Source organism: Lacerta agilis, chromosome 5 (genome assembly GCF_009819535.1).
Source record: "Lacerta agilis isolate rLacAgi1 chromosome 5, rLacAgi1.pri, whole genome shotgun sequence".
NCBI classification, from domain to species: domain Eukaryota; kingdom Metazoa; phylum Chordata; class Lepidosauria; order Squamata; family Lacertidae; genus Lacerta; species Lacerta agilis.
Genome location: NC_046316.1, coordinates 85,636,040 through 85,651,540, shown reverse-complemented (window position 1 = coordinate 85,651,540; position 15,501 = coordinate 85,636,040). Strand labels below are relative to the sequence as shown.

The following is a 15,501-nucleotide window of genomic DNA, read 5'->3' as shown; positions in this document are numbered from 1 at the left end:
ACAGACTGAAAGCTTGGAGTTGTGTTCACTTTGTTCAAACCTTTTAATGGGAACTTTTTCCATTATGCCTTGCATCCCTTTAACAAGAATTGGGTGTGGAAGTATTTTAAATTTCGTCCTTTTCAAGAAGCACAAGAAAATGAAAGGCACAAATACAGGATGGGTGACACCTGGCTTGAGAGCAGTACATGTGAAAAGGATCTAGGATTCTTGGTAGATCATAAACTTGGCATGAGTCAACAGTTAAAAAAGCCAGTGCAATTCTGGGCTGCATCAATAGGAGTATAGCATCTAGATCAAGGGAAGTAATAGTACCACTGTATTCCGCTCTGGCCAGACCTCACCTGGAGTACTGTGTCCAGGTCTGGGCACCACAGTTCAAGGAGGATACTGATAAGCTGGAACGTGTCCAGAGGAGGGCAACCAAAATGGTCAAAGGCCTGGAAACGATGCCTTATGAGGAACGGCTTAGGGAGCTGGGTATGTTTAGCCTGGAGAAGAGAAGGTTAAGGGGTGATATGATAGCCATGTTCAAATATATAAAAGGATGTCATATTGAGGAGGAAGAAAGGTTGTTTTCTGCTGCTCCAGAGAAGCGGACACGGAACAATGTATTCAAACTACAAGAAAGAAGATTCCACCTAAACATTAGGAAGAACTTCCTGACAGTAAGAGCTGTTTTGACAGTGGAATTTGCTGCCAAGGAGTGTGGTGGAGTCTCCTTCTTTGGAGGTCTTTAAGCGGAGGCTTGACAGCCATCTGTCAGGAATGCTTTGATGGTGTTTCCTGCTTGGCAGGGGGTTGGACTGGATGGCCCCTGTGGTCTCTTCCAACTCTATGATTCTAAGTTATTTTTCAGTGTGTCATGTGGATATGTTTGCGAATCCGAATTTACCCCTTTGCTCCTTTCCCTTCCTGGAAAAGATCTCTCCATGTTCAAGGAGCTAATGCATTCACTCCAATATGGCATTGTTAGGTGAATAAAGAGCTGCTTTTAAGGTAATTAATTTTTCACCTCGGGGCCTAATGAGGCTGAAGCATCTTTTGAGAGCTTTGAGCCGCATCAATTTACTGCTTCCAGAGATATCCATGATACATATAAATAATATAAAGAGAATGAAATAAAAGTTATGTTGTTCTGCTTGTTAAGAACACAAAATGTGAAATGCCAGCAAAAGCCCTCTTTGGGGGTAACGAGTTACTGTATTTTAAGCCTGCTAAGAAAGGACTCATTGGGCAAAAATACTGTTCCTATGGCCAAAATGTTATCCTTGGGCTTCCAGTACCTTTGCTTGTTTCCTGTTCAGAATGCATGGCTGCCTTATTGGACTGTGTTGCATGTGCCCTGTGTCTTGTGCATTAGAACTGAGGAAGGAGAAATGCTTGTATCTTTCCCATCATCTTGGGTCTTTCCCTTACTGAGGTTTATGAGCAAGGGATTCCCTAGTTGAAATTGCCTCTTGACCCTGAACTTGCAAGGTGGCCTTGGGCAGACCAATATTCTCTTCTGCCACTTCCCCAGCCCAGCCCACCCAACCCTCCCTTCTCCGACAGGAGGGCAATCCAGACTTCCTTGTTCGGGTTCTAGTGTAAGGATTACCGAGACAAGGCGTGCGAAACGTTATGCACCTGAAATGTATTCGATGAATGCCAAGTGTTGAGGTGGTATTGTAACGTATCCCAAGTAGAGGTGGTGAAAGGGATGAAGGGCACTAATAAAAAAAATTCAGTCATTTTCTTTATCCCCCCCCCCTTTGTTGGCAGACGTCTTCTTCAAAAGTACAGTGAAGGTGGGAAAGAGACTCATTCAGGAGAATGAGTGAACTGGAGCAGTTGCGGCACGAGGCGGAACAACTCCGTAATCAAATCATAGTAAGGAGTTTCTTTTTTGATGCTGTTGATGCTAAATAAGTGGGGATCCGTGAACATCTATCTTGAGGGAGAAAAAGTGAGGAGGGGAAAAAAATCGGAGTTTTCCTCCTTCGCCTCCTTTCTCTTCCCAACACCTTTCCCTCCGTGAGTTCTTCACTTGGTGGGCAAAGCGCCATTGGGAGGCTGATGCTTTATTTTAAAAGCTCTTGGGATACAAATGCTGGGCCTCCTTAGGGTCTCCTCACTGCATGTGTGAATGAAATCAGCATTCATTCCTGAGAGGTTTCCAGAGCTGTCTTGCTCAGCTCCTGTGATGGATTCAGAGTCAAAGGGTGCATGTGTGAGCTTTCCCCCTGTGGCTGCGATGCTCCAGCACAGGCTTAAGAACGAACATGACAGCCTGTGTTTATACCCTGATTCTGAGTTCCATTATCGCCCGTGATGGGTTCAGGATTGAAGGCTGAGATTAAGGGGTCAGGCTGAGCAAGCCAGCGTGTGGTAGTATCATCTCTTTCGCACTTGTCATCGACTGAGAAAGAAAGCTTTAGTTTGTAGGAGCTTTTGTGCAGGATTTTGACTGCACTACAGGACTGAGCTACTTTAAGCTTCAGGTAGTGTTTGGCATGTTTGAACGCACATTTCAAGGATAAAACTCGCTGCGTACGTATAGAAAGCTACTGTGCCAGGAAGGAGGAATCAACCTCCATGATAACACTGTTCTTCAAATTCCAATTTCTTCTGCGTAGATTGATATTTGTTTATTTTATTTTAAAGGATGCTAGAAAAGCGTGTAGTGACACAACTCTTGCTCAGGTATGTATGCGTGATTTAAACGAATATTCTACCTTGCTGCCTGAAGCCCCCTGGTAGGCTAACTGCGTTAAAATATACAGTTAGGGTGAAATAAAACCAGTATCAGAAACATAAAACAATTGGAAGGAGAGGTTCTACAATATGGGACTAAGTTGATAACATGTGACAGATGACAAATGTAATAAAGAAGTATATATCCGTGGAAATAGGTGACAAAAGAAAACAGAAGAAGAACAGGGGGAAGCAGAAGGGGGGAAGTGGTTTTTTGTGCTTTTTTTTCTTTTACAAACTATATAAGCTATGTATATGATATAAGCATAAGAGTATTTTTTTTCATTGATGCAAACCTTTGTATACATACGTAATTCATAAATGTTGTACATTCTTGTTTAAATTATAATTATGAGAAAACTTAATAAAAATTACGTTGGGGGAAAAAAGAAACATAAAACAACCAGATAAACTAAAAGGCAAAGATGTTCATTCTTGCCTGTGGGGAAGTCTTTTTGGGGCATTTCAAGGGAGGGGATATTGCTGTAGCTAAAAGGTTTAGGACACAAAGTCCAGTAGTAGTTCATTTTTATTCACGTGGATGAATAACAACTATGCGCCTTGCATAGCTCATGCAACCTGGAAATTGAAATATCACCTTAGCCAGTACATACCCACTACACACCAAGGGCATCGTGCAGCTACCATCGTTTCAGAAGATCCATTTGTACAATGTTAAAATCGGGCCTTTCCTGTGGAAGCACCTGCCCTTTGAAGGTCCCCACAATATATACCAGACTGGCAGCTTATCTGTTGCATTTTCAGTGTCTGCTAAAGACATTCCACTTTCAACAAATGGATATACTTATCCCAACTGATACCTATAGTGGATTGGAATTGGTTTTATGTATCTGCTGCTGCTGTTTTTAAACTGGTGTGTGTGTAATTTTTATATATGAAACTGTTTTATATAAGTTTTAAATGGCTTTGAGATGCCTCAATTCATAAATGAAATGGATGAAGCTGCGGCTGCTAATAAAGTAATAACTTCTGTGCAAAACCCATTCACTTGATTTCAACCAGGCTTGATTAAAGTGAGTTACTGTGGAATGTGGCTATTACTTAATTGCATAATGCTTGTTAAATGGTTAATTCGTTATCAGAAGCCCTGTTACCTCCTGGTTATAGACTTGGGCTCCTTCACACATGAGATATTTACTATGGGAGCTATCTGCTGCAGTGCCTCCTAAAACCTGCACCAGAAATCTTCTACGACATGCTGAGTTTCCACGTAGAGATTCAGTCTGGAAGCTGGAGCCTGATAACATTGATGCCAGTTCTCAGTCGGTCTGTCCCTCTCCAAATAAGGAAATGCTGCTGTAAGATTCACCTGTGAAAGTGTCCTCTGTATTTAGATCTTCCTGTAGTCTTACTCTCCCCAGGAGAAGGCTTGGAGTAATGCATGTTCTTCTCCTTTCCTGCCTAGATCACCACAAGCCTTGACTCGGTGGGCCGAATCCAGATGCGCACAAGACGTACCTTGAGAGGCCATTTAGCTAAAATATATGCCATGCATTGGGGATCCGATTCAAGGTTTGTACAGAGAGCTAATGTGCATGTCGGAGGATTCTTGCCATTGTTGGGGGAATGCCGTGTGCACTCTGCAGGCCCACATGAGCACCTGCATGCTAGAAATATATTCATAAATTAAGCACAGCAAACAGCAGCAAAACATTTATATGCTCAAGAATTCCTTGATCCCCCTTAAAGGCCCAGTCATTTGGTAGGGAGTCTTAGCTATGCTTTGGACAAGCTTCATAAAATACTAGACTTGAATATATAGAAATACCAGAAGAAAATACTACTGAAAAAAGGTGTTGCCCCCCCCCCACTTAAAAACAGATGCAAGCATTTAACCTGTTCATCCTCAGTAAGCCATACAATCTTGGAAACTCCTTTAGCGGTTAAACAATATATATATTTTGCTTCCAGAGTTCTTTCTGTCTCTTGCATCAAGAAAAGGGGTGGAAGAGTTATGCAGGTAGAAGTGGTTTTAATTGTTTCTATGGAAGCCCACACGCCAAAATTAGTAAGGCTGCAATCAGTAAGACCGTTTGGGGTATGCAAAACCTGCGCCTTTTATTTCCTCCATGACTAAGAAACTGCCATCAGCATAGGGAGGGCAGGCTAAGCTATTCCTACCTGAAAGCTGTCTGGGGAACACATATTCCCTTTCTCTCTACGTAAATGAACATCTGGCATTAGTCCTATGAGAACATTGCACTTGGGGAACCTGCCGTACCTGAGCCTGGGTCCTCAGGCCTGCTCTTAAGGGGAGATAACAATATACAGTCTGAGCCCTTTCTGCCCATCTCTCCACCCCTGCTAGAATGTTGGGCATTTGTTTGGAGTTCAGTAAAAGTAAAGCACGGTTGACTTTGCAACATGTGGCCTAGACGTCCTCTGCTGATGCTTCAAGACCATGCGACTTGCAAGGGGAAGAAGCAAAATCGGGGTCTTGGTGAACGGCCGGGTGCTTGTACGTGACGCTTGCCAAATTTGAAACCTAGCAAAGGAGGCACAAAGTTAACTTGATAATGTCTTTTTTGTGTGTGTATGTGTGTTTTGTGGTTATCTTTAGGCTACTAGTGAGCGCTTCCCAAGATGGAAAATTAATTATTTGGGATAGTTACACAACAAACAAGGTAGAGTTTTTGTTTTGTTTTTTAAAAAGTAATCCGTTTTTGCATTTTTGCTGGTGGGCTTGCTTTTTTGTTTCCACTGCGATTTTAATTTTATTTTTGTTCTCTACCTGAAGTACTACTTTTTCCGTTTCCCCCCTCTATTGAATCTTTTGCTTTTTATTTTCTCCGCCCTCCAATAATTCTAACTCTGCTTTCGTTTATTGTTATTTTTCAAAACTTGTCTTACTTACTCAAGCCTCTCATTGACTCTTCCATCTCATTGCTCTTAACAACTGTGGCTCACTTGCTTGGGGAAAACACTGTTGGGTCTCTTGTCTACTTCTGAAGGGGTGGGGTGTCATCTGTTGATGTGAGGTTACAGGTATATTTTGGGAACGGCAGGTTTCTTTGATATAAAGCAGCCGCATTGCAATCTGAAAAGGCGGTGCTTTTTGAAATACGCCCAGTTCTTAAATTTACCCCATGATAAAGCAGAAGCTATATCTTCGTCTAGTCTGGTTGACTATCTGTGCATCTGTTTAGTGGTTGGCAGATCAGTTGCCTCTGATTCCCAGTGAGGTCTCTGTTTGCTTCTGGACTTGCTTGGGACCATAAAAATGCCAGGTTTGAAAAGATGTGCTCTGATGAGCAAGAGGAGCCTAGAGTTACAGACAGAGGCACCTCTCTGCCTCCCCCCAACTTTCAGCGCTGAGCTGGAGATGTGGCTGAAGTGTTTGGACTTGCCTCTCTGCTTGAGGGTTATTTGTAGCACCCATGGAGTGCAGAAACAGACCCCTCTTCCCCACTGCACACACTGAGTGTACCCCCAATCTTCAGCTCCAAGCTTAGAGCTGGAAAGAGAGTTGGCACGTCTCCCCCCCCCTCCCAAACCTCACGCTGCACTTCAGAGGTGTAGCACAAAGTCAAGGGCAGCATCCTGCTCTTTGAGAAAGGGAAAGCCTGGGGACCACACACTTCTAGGTTGGGCAGAAGGGGTAGCTGTAATTTGGCAACCAGAACTTGGCAGATCTATCCACTTTTCTCCATGCTTGCTTGGAGGACAAGGGAAAGTGCTTAGTTATTAAATAATATTATTAATAAAAATTAATAATACAATATGTTATGCCACAGGGAAGGTTACTGAAGGTTATCAGTAAATTGAGGAAAACGTAGGATATATTGGAACATAATCTAAAGCAGAGCCAAATGGTTTCAGTGTTTGGGCAAAGAGTAGTGACTGCTGGTTTTAAAACTTGCTTACAATGTCTGAAAGCACTCCTCTGCATGTATTTTAATTTTATCAGTTTCATAAAATTTATATGCCGCCTGGCTGTAAAAACAAAGAAACACCCCAGCAACAATCCAACCTCAAAAGAGGTTTACACAAAGCACTTGGTCTTTTAGACTGTTCTGTGCCATGTGTTTTAATTGTGATTCTATATTCTGTCGATCTGTCACAGGAATATGTAACTCCAGTTAGTAAATAAAATACTAATAATGGCTTAGAGAAATAAAAATACCGACTGACTTCTTTTTGATGACCCAATGATTGAGCAGCCTGCTGAGATGCTTACTTCTTTTTGAGGGGAACATCATAACACCTGTTTAAAATGTTCTGACCTTACGAAAACCCAAGTAAAATTGGGGAAGTTGCAATTTGACAACATAAATATATATTCGCTCACTTCATAATGTTGTTCTCTCAATATTCGCCATGAAATCTTGGTTCATCATCTAGAGAGCAGGCTCTGTGAATGAACAGCATCTTTCAGTGCAGCAGTGGTAGTTTAGGCAACCCTGGCAAAGCCTGCATATGGTTCTGGAAGAAGTTTATTCATGCTCAGGGGGCACCTTCTCCCTCTTACCTGTGTTTTTTTCTCTCCCTTCTGCCCTGAAGATGCATGCCATTCCTTTAAGATCTTCCTGGGTCATGACCTGTGCGTACGCCCCATCTGGCAATTACGTCGCCTGTGGTGGATTGGACAACATCTGCTCTATATACAACCTGAAGACACGAGAGGGCAATGTACGAGTGAGCAGAGAACTACCCGGCCATACTGGTCAGCAGCCTTCTGTTTCTATTTGCTTCGCTGAAATGGTGACTTTATTTGAACTCCTGCAGTTCACTAAATTGTGACTTTATTTGAACTTCTGTAATTTCCTAAGAGCAGAGGAGTCGAAAGTGAAACGCGTAACTAGACATATTTGTTGTGGCAGAAACTGTTGTGCTACAACCGGTCATCTTCCATGCTGTCTACTTTGAATGCCCCCCCCCAAATACATTTCCCAATTGCTGTGCTAATGTGTCTTTATCAGTCAGTGTCATTGCCAATCCATGGTTTAACCTTATGACTTCATTCACGCATAGCCCTTTTGCTGCCGCTTCACTTCTCCCTTTGTGCCAGTGGCACAACAAACCAGGAAGCCACAGTTCATTGCAGCTTCCCATTAAGTGCAAACCGGGGAGCTATGACGAATAGCTTCCCAACAAGCCAGGCTTTAAACCAGAATTTGAATACGCAAATTGTAGCCTAAGGTTCTTCTGTCCAAACCCAAGGCTGTATTCCATGGGTATATGGAAGAGAGATTGTGAACAACTGGTGAATTTCTCGGTAAGGACTGTGTATTACTTTGTTGTGGTACTGAAAATAAATTCCTGCACTGAGCATTAGCTCAGAGGCACCTTATTTTTCAAGTTCAAGTTTATGTCCACCTTGGCGCCAGGTTTTTGAATCTGACAGTTGTTGGGTTTTAAAAAACCCAACCTGGTCTGTCCTCGGTGCTGTACTATAGCAGCCATAAAAGAGTTTGAAGTGGGCAGCCATTGTTCTTAGTCCAAATTCTGTGTGAAGGTGTCAAAAGGTAGAGTCAAGAAGGGGTGAATCTGCAACCTGAGTGCATTTAAGCAAACATGTCAACATGTGCACATAGTTTGAGATGTATGATTTTATGGTTCCAAGTGAAGTGTGTTGAGAGCTACACACTGTCTGGCCCTGGGAATTCCTGCTCAACTGAGATGAGATCCACACTGGGCAGTGGACAGCTGAAAGGGGAAGGCCCCATGGCTTTGTAGGGCACCCCGACCATTAAACATCTGTTGGTTGAGCATTTGATATACTGTATGTATGTATGTACGGTATGTACGTACGTACATACGTACGTACGTAAGTACACACACACACACACACACACACACTGTATTTAAACAACAACAGCATGCTTGCTAAATATTTTCTGCGAGACATTTGGCTGGCTGTTTTAAGTTGGGTGGGGAACCTCTTTTATATTTAGGGCTGAACTCCTTTGGGGAGCCACACTATTTTTTAATTTTTATTTCTATCTTGCATGGTTTCCTTGCTCTGTCCCTGCTCACAGCTGGACTGAGGAGAGGCTGCGGCCAAATCTGGAGTGGCAGCTCTCCCACTGTGCTGAGTCCTTGTGAATTAAGGCATGGTTGCTGGCAGAGAGACGTGTTATGCCTGAAGCTGAATAGGAGATTTAAGGTTGGCACCTGGAAGCGTATTCCAGTGTATGACTCAATATAGCCTAGGTGCTGCTGCACTGTTGTTATTAGAATTAGAATTTATACACCACCCTTCATATAGAGAAGAATTACTCATCTACTTATCTGTGCAGCTTCTTCCCAGCTCCTGAGTTGCCCACCTAACACCAAACCTTTGCAGTCTTGAGGGTTGAAAATAATTTAAATGAATAAAAGCTGAAATTTTCAGGGCACTGGATTTCAGTTGCACAACGCACACAATCTGCCTTTTGGATCTCTTCTTAAGTGATGGATTTTGCCTCTGACATGTTTCCTCTCTCGCATTTCTAGGGTATTTGTCTTGTTGTCGCTTTCTAGATGACAACCAAATAGTCACAAGCTCAGGGGATACCACCTGGTGAGTTTCTTGGGTTTTCTTTTGTGACATGCCTTGAACTGTCTGGACTGCATGTTTTAACCTTCTGTGTTGAAATGTTTTTCTTTTGCTCACAGCGCTCTATGGGACATTGAGACTGGCCAGCAGACTACTGCTTTTACTGGGCATACCGGTGATGTAATGAGTCTCTCTCTCAGCCCAGACATGAGCACCTTTGTTTCGGGTGCCTGTGACGCGTCATCCAAGCTCTGGGATATTCGAGACGGAATGTGCAGGCAGTCTTTCACAGGGCACATGTCTGACATCAATGCAGTTTGTGTAAGTGGCTTTGTTGTTGTTTAGTCGTGCACGCCAGGCCAGAGCACGCCAGGCACTCCTGTCTTCCACTGCCTCCTGCAGTTTGATCAGACTCATGTTGGTAGCTTCGAGAACACTGTCCAACCATCTCGTCCTCTGTCGTCCCCTTCTCCTTGTGCCCTCAATTCTTCCCAACATCAGGGTCTTTTCCAGGGTGTCTTCTCTTCTCATGAGGTGGCCAAAGTATTGGAGCCTCAGCTTCAGGGTCTGTCCTTCCAGTGCTGATTTCCTTAAGAATGGGTAGGTTTGATCTTCTTGCAGTCCATGGGACTCTCAAGAGTCTCCTCCAGCACCGTAATTCAAAAGCATCAATTCTTCAGCCATCAGCCTTCTTGATGGTCCAGCTCTCACTTCCATATATCACTACTGGGGAAACCATAGCTTTTAACTTTACGGACCTTTGTCGGCAAGGTGATGTCTCTGCTTTATAAGATGCTGTCTAGGTTTGTCATTCTTTCCTCCCAAGAAGCAGGCGTCTTTTAATTTCGTGACTGCTGTCACCATCTGCAGTAATCATGGAGCCCAAGAAAGTAAAATCTCACTGCCTCCATTTCTTCCCCATTTGCCAGGATGTGATGGGGCCAGTGGCCATGATCTTAGTTTTTAGTAAGTGGCTAGCTATGCTCAAATACACCGAGAGGGAAATCATGAATTTAAACGACGCTGTCATGCGCATGCACTTCTGGGTGTTGAGGGAGCTGCCACAAGTGTTGTCAAACGTGGATGAGTGGGTCATGGAATATTGGCAGGTTGGCTGCCGTGAGGAAAGCGCACAGAAAAAAAGTCAGTTTGACACAGGAGAAGAAAAGCCTCTTATCAACCACGGGGTGTTTGTGGTGAAGAGGCACTGGTGAAGCAGGAGAACATGAAGTCCCTATTAATGCCAGTCTTTCTGATCCAGCAGTTCTGATCCCTGAGATTCGCACATGATCAAATTAACTTTTATTTTTAAATTGCTGTAAAACGTCAAGAATTAAACGATGGGAAGTGAAACCAGGGGTTCATTTTTCTTTTTCTTTTTGCCATTTTAAAAAAAGTGTATGCTAAAGTCAGGTTTTGAGCCAGCATGCAGTATAACAGGAGCAATGAACCATCCACCTAAGGGCCACATTCCATGTGGGGAATCTTCCAGGGGCCGCATGCCAGTGTTAGGTGGCTCCACAGGCCAAAAAGGGCAGAGAAATGGATGGGACTCTTTAGACAGAAAATTGCATCCCAGCCAGGCCAAGATGAGAGATTTCTAATCTCTAAACACCTCCAGGCTGGCTAGTGAGAGGCATCACGGTTCAAGGGCTCATTCCAGCCAAGCAAGAAACATGCGAGGAGAGCCATTGAGGGGAATGACCTGGGGAGGGTTGTAAGGGCCAGACAGAGGCCTGGAGGGGCTGCAAGTCTTTAAATTACATTTGTCCACTCTGAAATGTCCTCTGGGAGGAGGGCAGAGAGAAGAAATGCCATGGTGCACCTGCAGCATGCCTTCATGTTCCCCAGCTGCAACAAAGCTTGTCTCTCCTGCCTCTGCCTCTACGGCCACAGCAGGCTCTGCAACCTTCCTACAGCTTGACCTCGCCCTCAAAGGGGCACTCCTTCATTGTGTTCCGAGGCAGACAGATGCCAACAACTCTGGAAATAAGCTCGTTTAGTAAAGGCACCTGGTCCCTTTGGAGAATAATTCCTGATGTTGCCCTATTTGTTTCTCTTCACCACAACCCGTCTTGTTTCTCGTTTCACTTCCCAGTTCTTCCCCAACGGCCATGCCTTTGCCACTGGCTCTGATGATGCCACCTGTCGGTTGTTTGACCTGCGAGCTGACCAGGAGCTCACGATGTACTCTCACGACAACATCATCTGTGGGATCACATCCGTCGCTTTCTCAAAGAGCGGCCGCCTCTTGTTGGCGGGCTACGACGACTTCAACTGCAACGTTTGGGACTCCCTGAAGGGAGAGCGTGCAGGTTAGTTGACGTGCTTACAGAAAGGAGCAGCTCTTTCAGGGTTCACTCTGCGGAATGCCCTGCGTGTTCAAAAGCTCATACTGGCAGCCAAGGAAGCTGCTTAGCTTGAGGCAACAGCTCCAAGAGCTGTGTGGGAGGACTTGGCTAGTCCATTGATTTTATAAGAATAGCCACAGCAGGATAATTCCACTAACACCAACAGTTCCTGCAGATATGAGGTTTAAGTACAATACCTGGCAAGGTGGGAGAGGTGGAAGAAGTAGTCTCAAGTTGGGAGCTCCAGCTGAATCTTCTTCCATGAACACAGCGGCCTCACCCCCATTTTATTGGTTAGACTCTTCACCCAGAGAACCCCAGTGATGGGGCGACACAGTATCCCAGTCAGTCATAAACTCACGGCTTTCTGGATTATTCGAGACCTTTAATATTCTGTCCAGATTAAAGAAATGGAGGGGTATTTTTGTGGCTTTGGATGCAATTTCTTCTCTTGCACAACCTCAGCTTGAAAGGAATGAAAGCTGTGCAGGTTAACCTTACACATGCTCAAACTTGAGAATTCGTCTAGATCAGCAGAACGACCAATGCTGCTTGATGGTAAGTTGGTTACAATACTAATTTAGAGTCCTGTTGGGAACATTTTACAGCTGTGCTATCCAGTTGCTTAATTCCTAGAAAGGCCACAGACACAACATGATGGCACCTTTAGACAAGGGCAGCAGGCTTCCTGGCGACGTATATGTGGTCCAGCCTGGGATTTGATCCTTGGTCTTTCACACCAATGTCTAATTTGTCCATTTCGTCATGTTAATTTCCGGAGAGCCTAAAGTGACATGGTGGGATGGAGAGTTGGACTTGAGCTAGGGAGATGTGGGTTTTAATTCCTGCCCAGCTGTGAAGCGTATTGAACGACGTCGGGCTGTTGTTTCTGTCTTTGCCATCCTACTGTTGAAGCTGTTGAAATGGTTACGTATGCTGCTGTCAAGCTATTGGAAAGATGGCGAGATAACAAATGTGGTAAATAATAAACCTCCTTTTGGGGCCACCCGTCCTAATGTTATTTTTGTTTTCTCCCCCAGGTGTTCTTGCTGGCCATGACAACAGAGTCAGCTGCTTAGGAGTTACCGATGACGGCATGGCTGTAGCTACAGGATCTTGGGACAGTTTTCTCAGAATCTGGAATTAATCTGGCAGTACACACACACACACACACACACAGACACGCACACCTTCTCCACCAAGATCTGGAGAGATCAATGCTGCAGCCTATTGCTGTGAAATAACATTTCTACCTTGTATTTACAGGTGAAGTTTTTCTACTCACTGATTTATTGCATAAATAGGCTTTCTGTAAATGAAGTATATATATATATATATATAAAATCAAGCGAAGTCATGGGTGGGAGAAATTGCTGACTTCCGATGCATTGGGGTGGGGAACAGGACATAACATTAATGGTTGACAGAAGCTAAAAGAGCCAGTCCATCTTGTGTTTGGCTTGGCTACATTTCCTGGAGGGATTTCTGTTTGTGCCTATCCCGGCTAATTCTGTACTTTTTTTTGTACATAACTGAATATACACATAAGCAGCCAATCATGTAACATTTTGTCTGTAAGTAAAGAAATAATGTTCGCAATTTTTTTTTAAAGAAACTGCATTTATATAGCTCTACATTTAATCTGAGATGTCTCTTTCCTCCTGAGTTCTGCAGCGGATTAATTTAGATTGCTGTTTTGATATGTTTTTATCCCCCCCCCAGTGAATTTACTGTAGATAAAGTGTGAAGTTATTGAGCTGTTTGTGGATTTTATAACAGAAAGTGTTTGAATTACTGCTTGATCTGTCTTTGTTTCAATTTGTTTTTTAAAACAACAACAACAACAGGAGAGAAGGCCCTGACGACTTCTTGCGACACCTAGCGCCTTACTTGCTTGTTGACCAGTTTGTTTAAATAGGAGGTTTGATCCCATTTTCCTGTGGACCCTTGCTAGTCCATTGGCAGTCAGAGGGACTCTAAGCACCCGGGGGTTAAATAGGTCATCAGACAGACATTTCACAAACAAGAACTGGAATATTTTGGTCTGCAAACTATATGAGCTTCCTTCCAGCAGCCACTAAAATTTGGATCAGCATTTAAGTTGAGGGACCTGAAGCTGAAAAACGGCTGAGCCCAATAGTTTGTTTTTGTTGGAGCAGTTGTAAATGGGAAGTTTGGGCCTACTATAAAACCACCAGCCTGGTATAAGGTTGAGCCACTTTCTAGCAAAGATGCTATTTCTCATGGGATCGTACCACTCTCAAGTCCCATGTGGGGGCATAACGCTGTTTTGAATGCACCTCCTCTCACATTCAATCTTGTTCTCCTGTACAATCCACAGGTTGATCTGTTTGTCAGCTAGAAAACACATGCCTGATGTTTTGCACATGCGGAGAAATGATAAGGGGGGGGGGAGCATTCAAGCATCCTTCCAACCATGGGATTTGTGTGCTATTATAAGTCTTGGCTCTTAAAACCTTCTGCTCAGTTGCACCGATCAGCCACCCTAGGAAAGGCTGAAAGTTCATTCTAATACTGCCAAGTTACCCAGACATTCCACAGCAGAACAGAGTTGCCTTTTATGTGTGCCTGTCCCAGAAACGGCATGACATTAAATGCTCTTGGGGCGGGTGCTCTTGATGGGCGTTGGAGTCCAGGAATATCTGGAGGTCCACAGGTTCCCTGAACTTGGGCATTTATTTCTCTTTGTCTTCATCTCTCTCTCTCTAGAACATTTCATCCCAGTTAATCCTGATCCATTAATTGCTCCAGTTTCAGCCTTTAATTGGGAGCCAGGTGTTACGGAAGAGCATCCTAACAAGCTGGCCACACTGCCTCTTAAAAAAGTTAAATGTGTGTGAGATGAAGCTCACCCAGTCACAGCTCATAAGAACTGTTTGCTGAAATACAGCAAAGGGTTAGAAATAGCTTTTTAAAAATAAAGTAAAATCATGAATCAGTTTATGGTGCTGGTAAAAAAAAATGTGCCTGTGCTTATAATCAGTTAAGTGAATCACATTTCTTATGGAAATATTAAGAGTGGACTTGGGAGGTGGATCCTTGGTTGTCTCAGTATCAGAAGGTGCAATTTTACATTGCTGTTACGCGCCCATTTCTCAAAGTGGGGGGCAAGAGGAGCTTTTAAAACAATCCCAATTCTGTTGGCAAATATCAGGAGCTGTCGACAGTAAAACAGTCTTGCAGCTGAGCCATCTGTTTTGGCAAGTTTCAGCTGAATTTTTAATCGCTCATTCTAGCCTTTTGAGTTGCCCTGGTTTACAACTGTAAAAGTGCCAATTCATGTGCCAAGCATAGTGGATTTAGTAGTGGTAAACAAGACACTACTATATTGTGATTTTTCAGGAATTCGCTCCTTCGCACACTAACAAACCTATTGACTGTGTAGGACCAAATTCACAAGCGCACTTGTATTATCATATGGATCAGATCCTGGTATCTGGATCAGAGAGCATAGGGGTCAAGTGATGCTTCAGGATTTTTTGATGATATTAACTATTTTTCTTTCCATGCTCAGGCAGTCACTCTGAACTGTGTACAAACCTCGCTTGTTACCACCAACACAAGCCACCTTTTGAATTGACCTTAAGACTGACTTGCGCTTGTAAAACTAATGCAGTCCTTGAATTGAAAAGTGAAATACGGTAGCTCCAGAACAACTTTGAAATTAAGAATGGATGGGTCAGTGAGCCAAACAAGCTGGCAGATGTTGTTACATAGCCGCTTCTGCTTTGAGCCAGTTAAGGGGTGCGACGGCTTACTTATGCCCATGTATTAGAATGCATTCAGTGACCCTGGGCATGGATACACATGGAAATGTCTTGTTTATAGATGAGGCTATATGCTTGGAGTCCCCAACACTAGCCCTTTGTACCTACCAAGGACCCTTACCCATAG

General features: G+C 43.7%; 1 protein-coding gene across 1 annotated transcript in view; it reads left to right on the top strand.

Annotated features, from left to right (window-relative positions):
• GNB4 (G protein subunit beta 4) overlaps positions 1–12,809 on the top strand; it is a 28,707-nt gene extending 15,898 nt beyond the window's left edge. The window contains exons 2-10 of the mRNA XM_033150695.1: positions 1,765–1,872; positions 2,647–2,685; positions 4,163–4,269; positions 5,318–5,381; positions 7,258–7,420; positions 9,193–9,259; positions 9,355–9,556; positions 11,334–11,550; positions 12,627–12,809. Of these exons, the coding sequence (XP_033006586.1) occupies positions 1,816–1,872; positions 2,647–2,685; positions 4,163–4,269; positions 5,318–5,381; positions 7,258–7,420; positions 9,193–9,259; positions 9,355–9,556; positions 11,334–11,550; positions 12,627–12,733 (1,023 nt within the window). The 5' untranslated portion in view covers positions 1,765–1,815 and the 3' untranslated portion in view covers positions 12,734–12,809. The remainder of the gene's footprint in view (positions 1–1,764; positions 1,873–2,646; positions 2,686–4,162; positions 4,270–5,317; positions 5,382–7,257; positions 7,421–9,192; positions 9,260–9,354; positions 9,557–11,333; positions 11,551–12,626) is intronic.
• Positions 12,810–15,501: the final 2,692 nt, after the last annotated feature.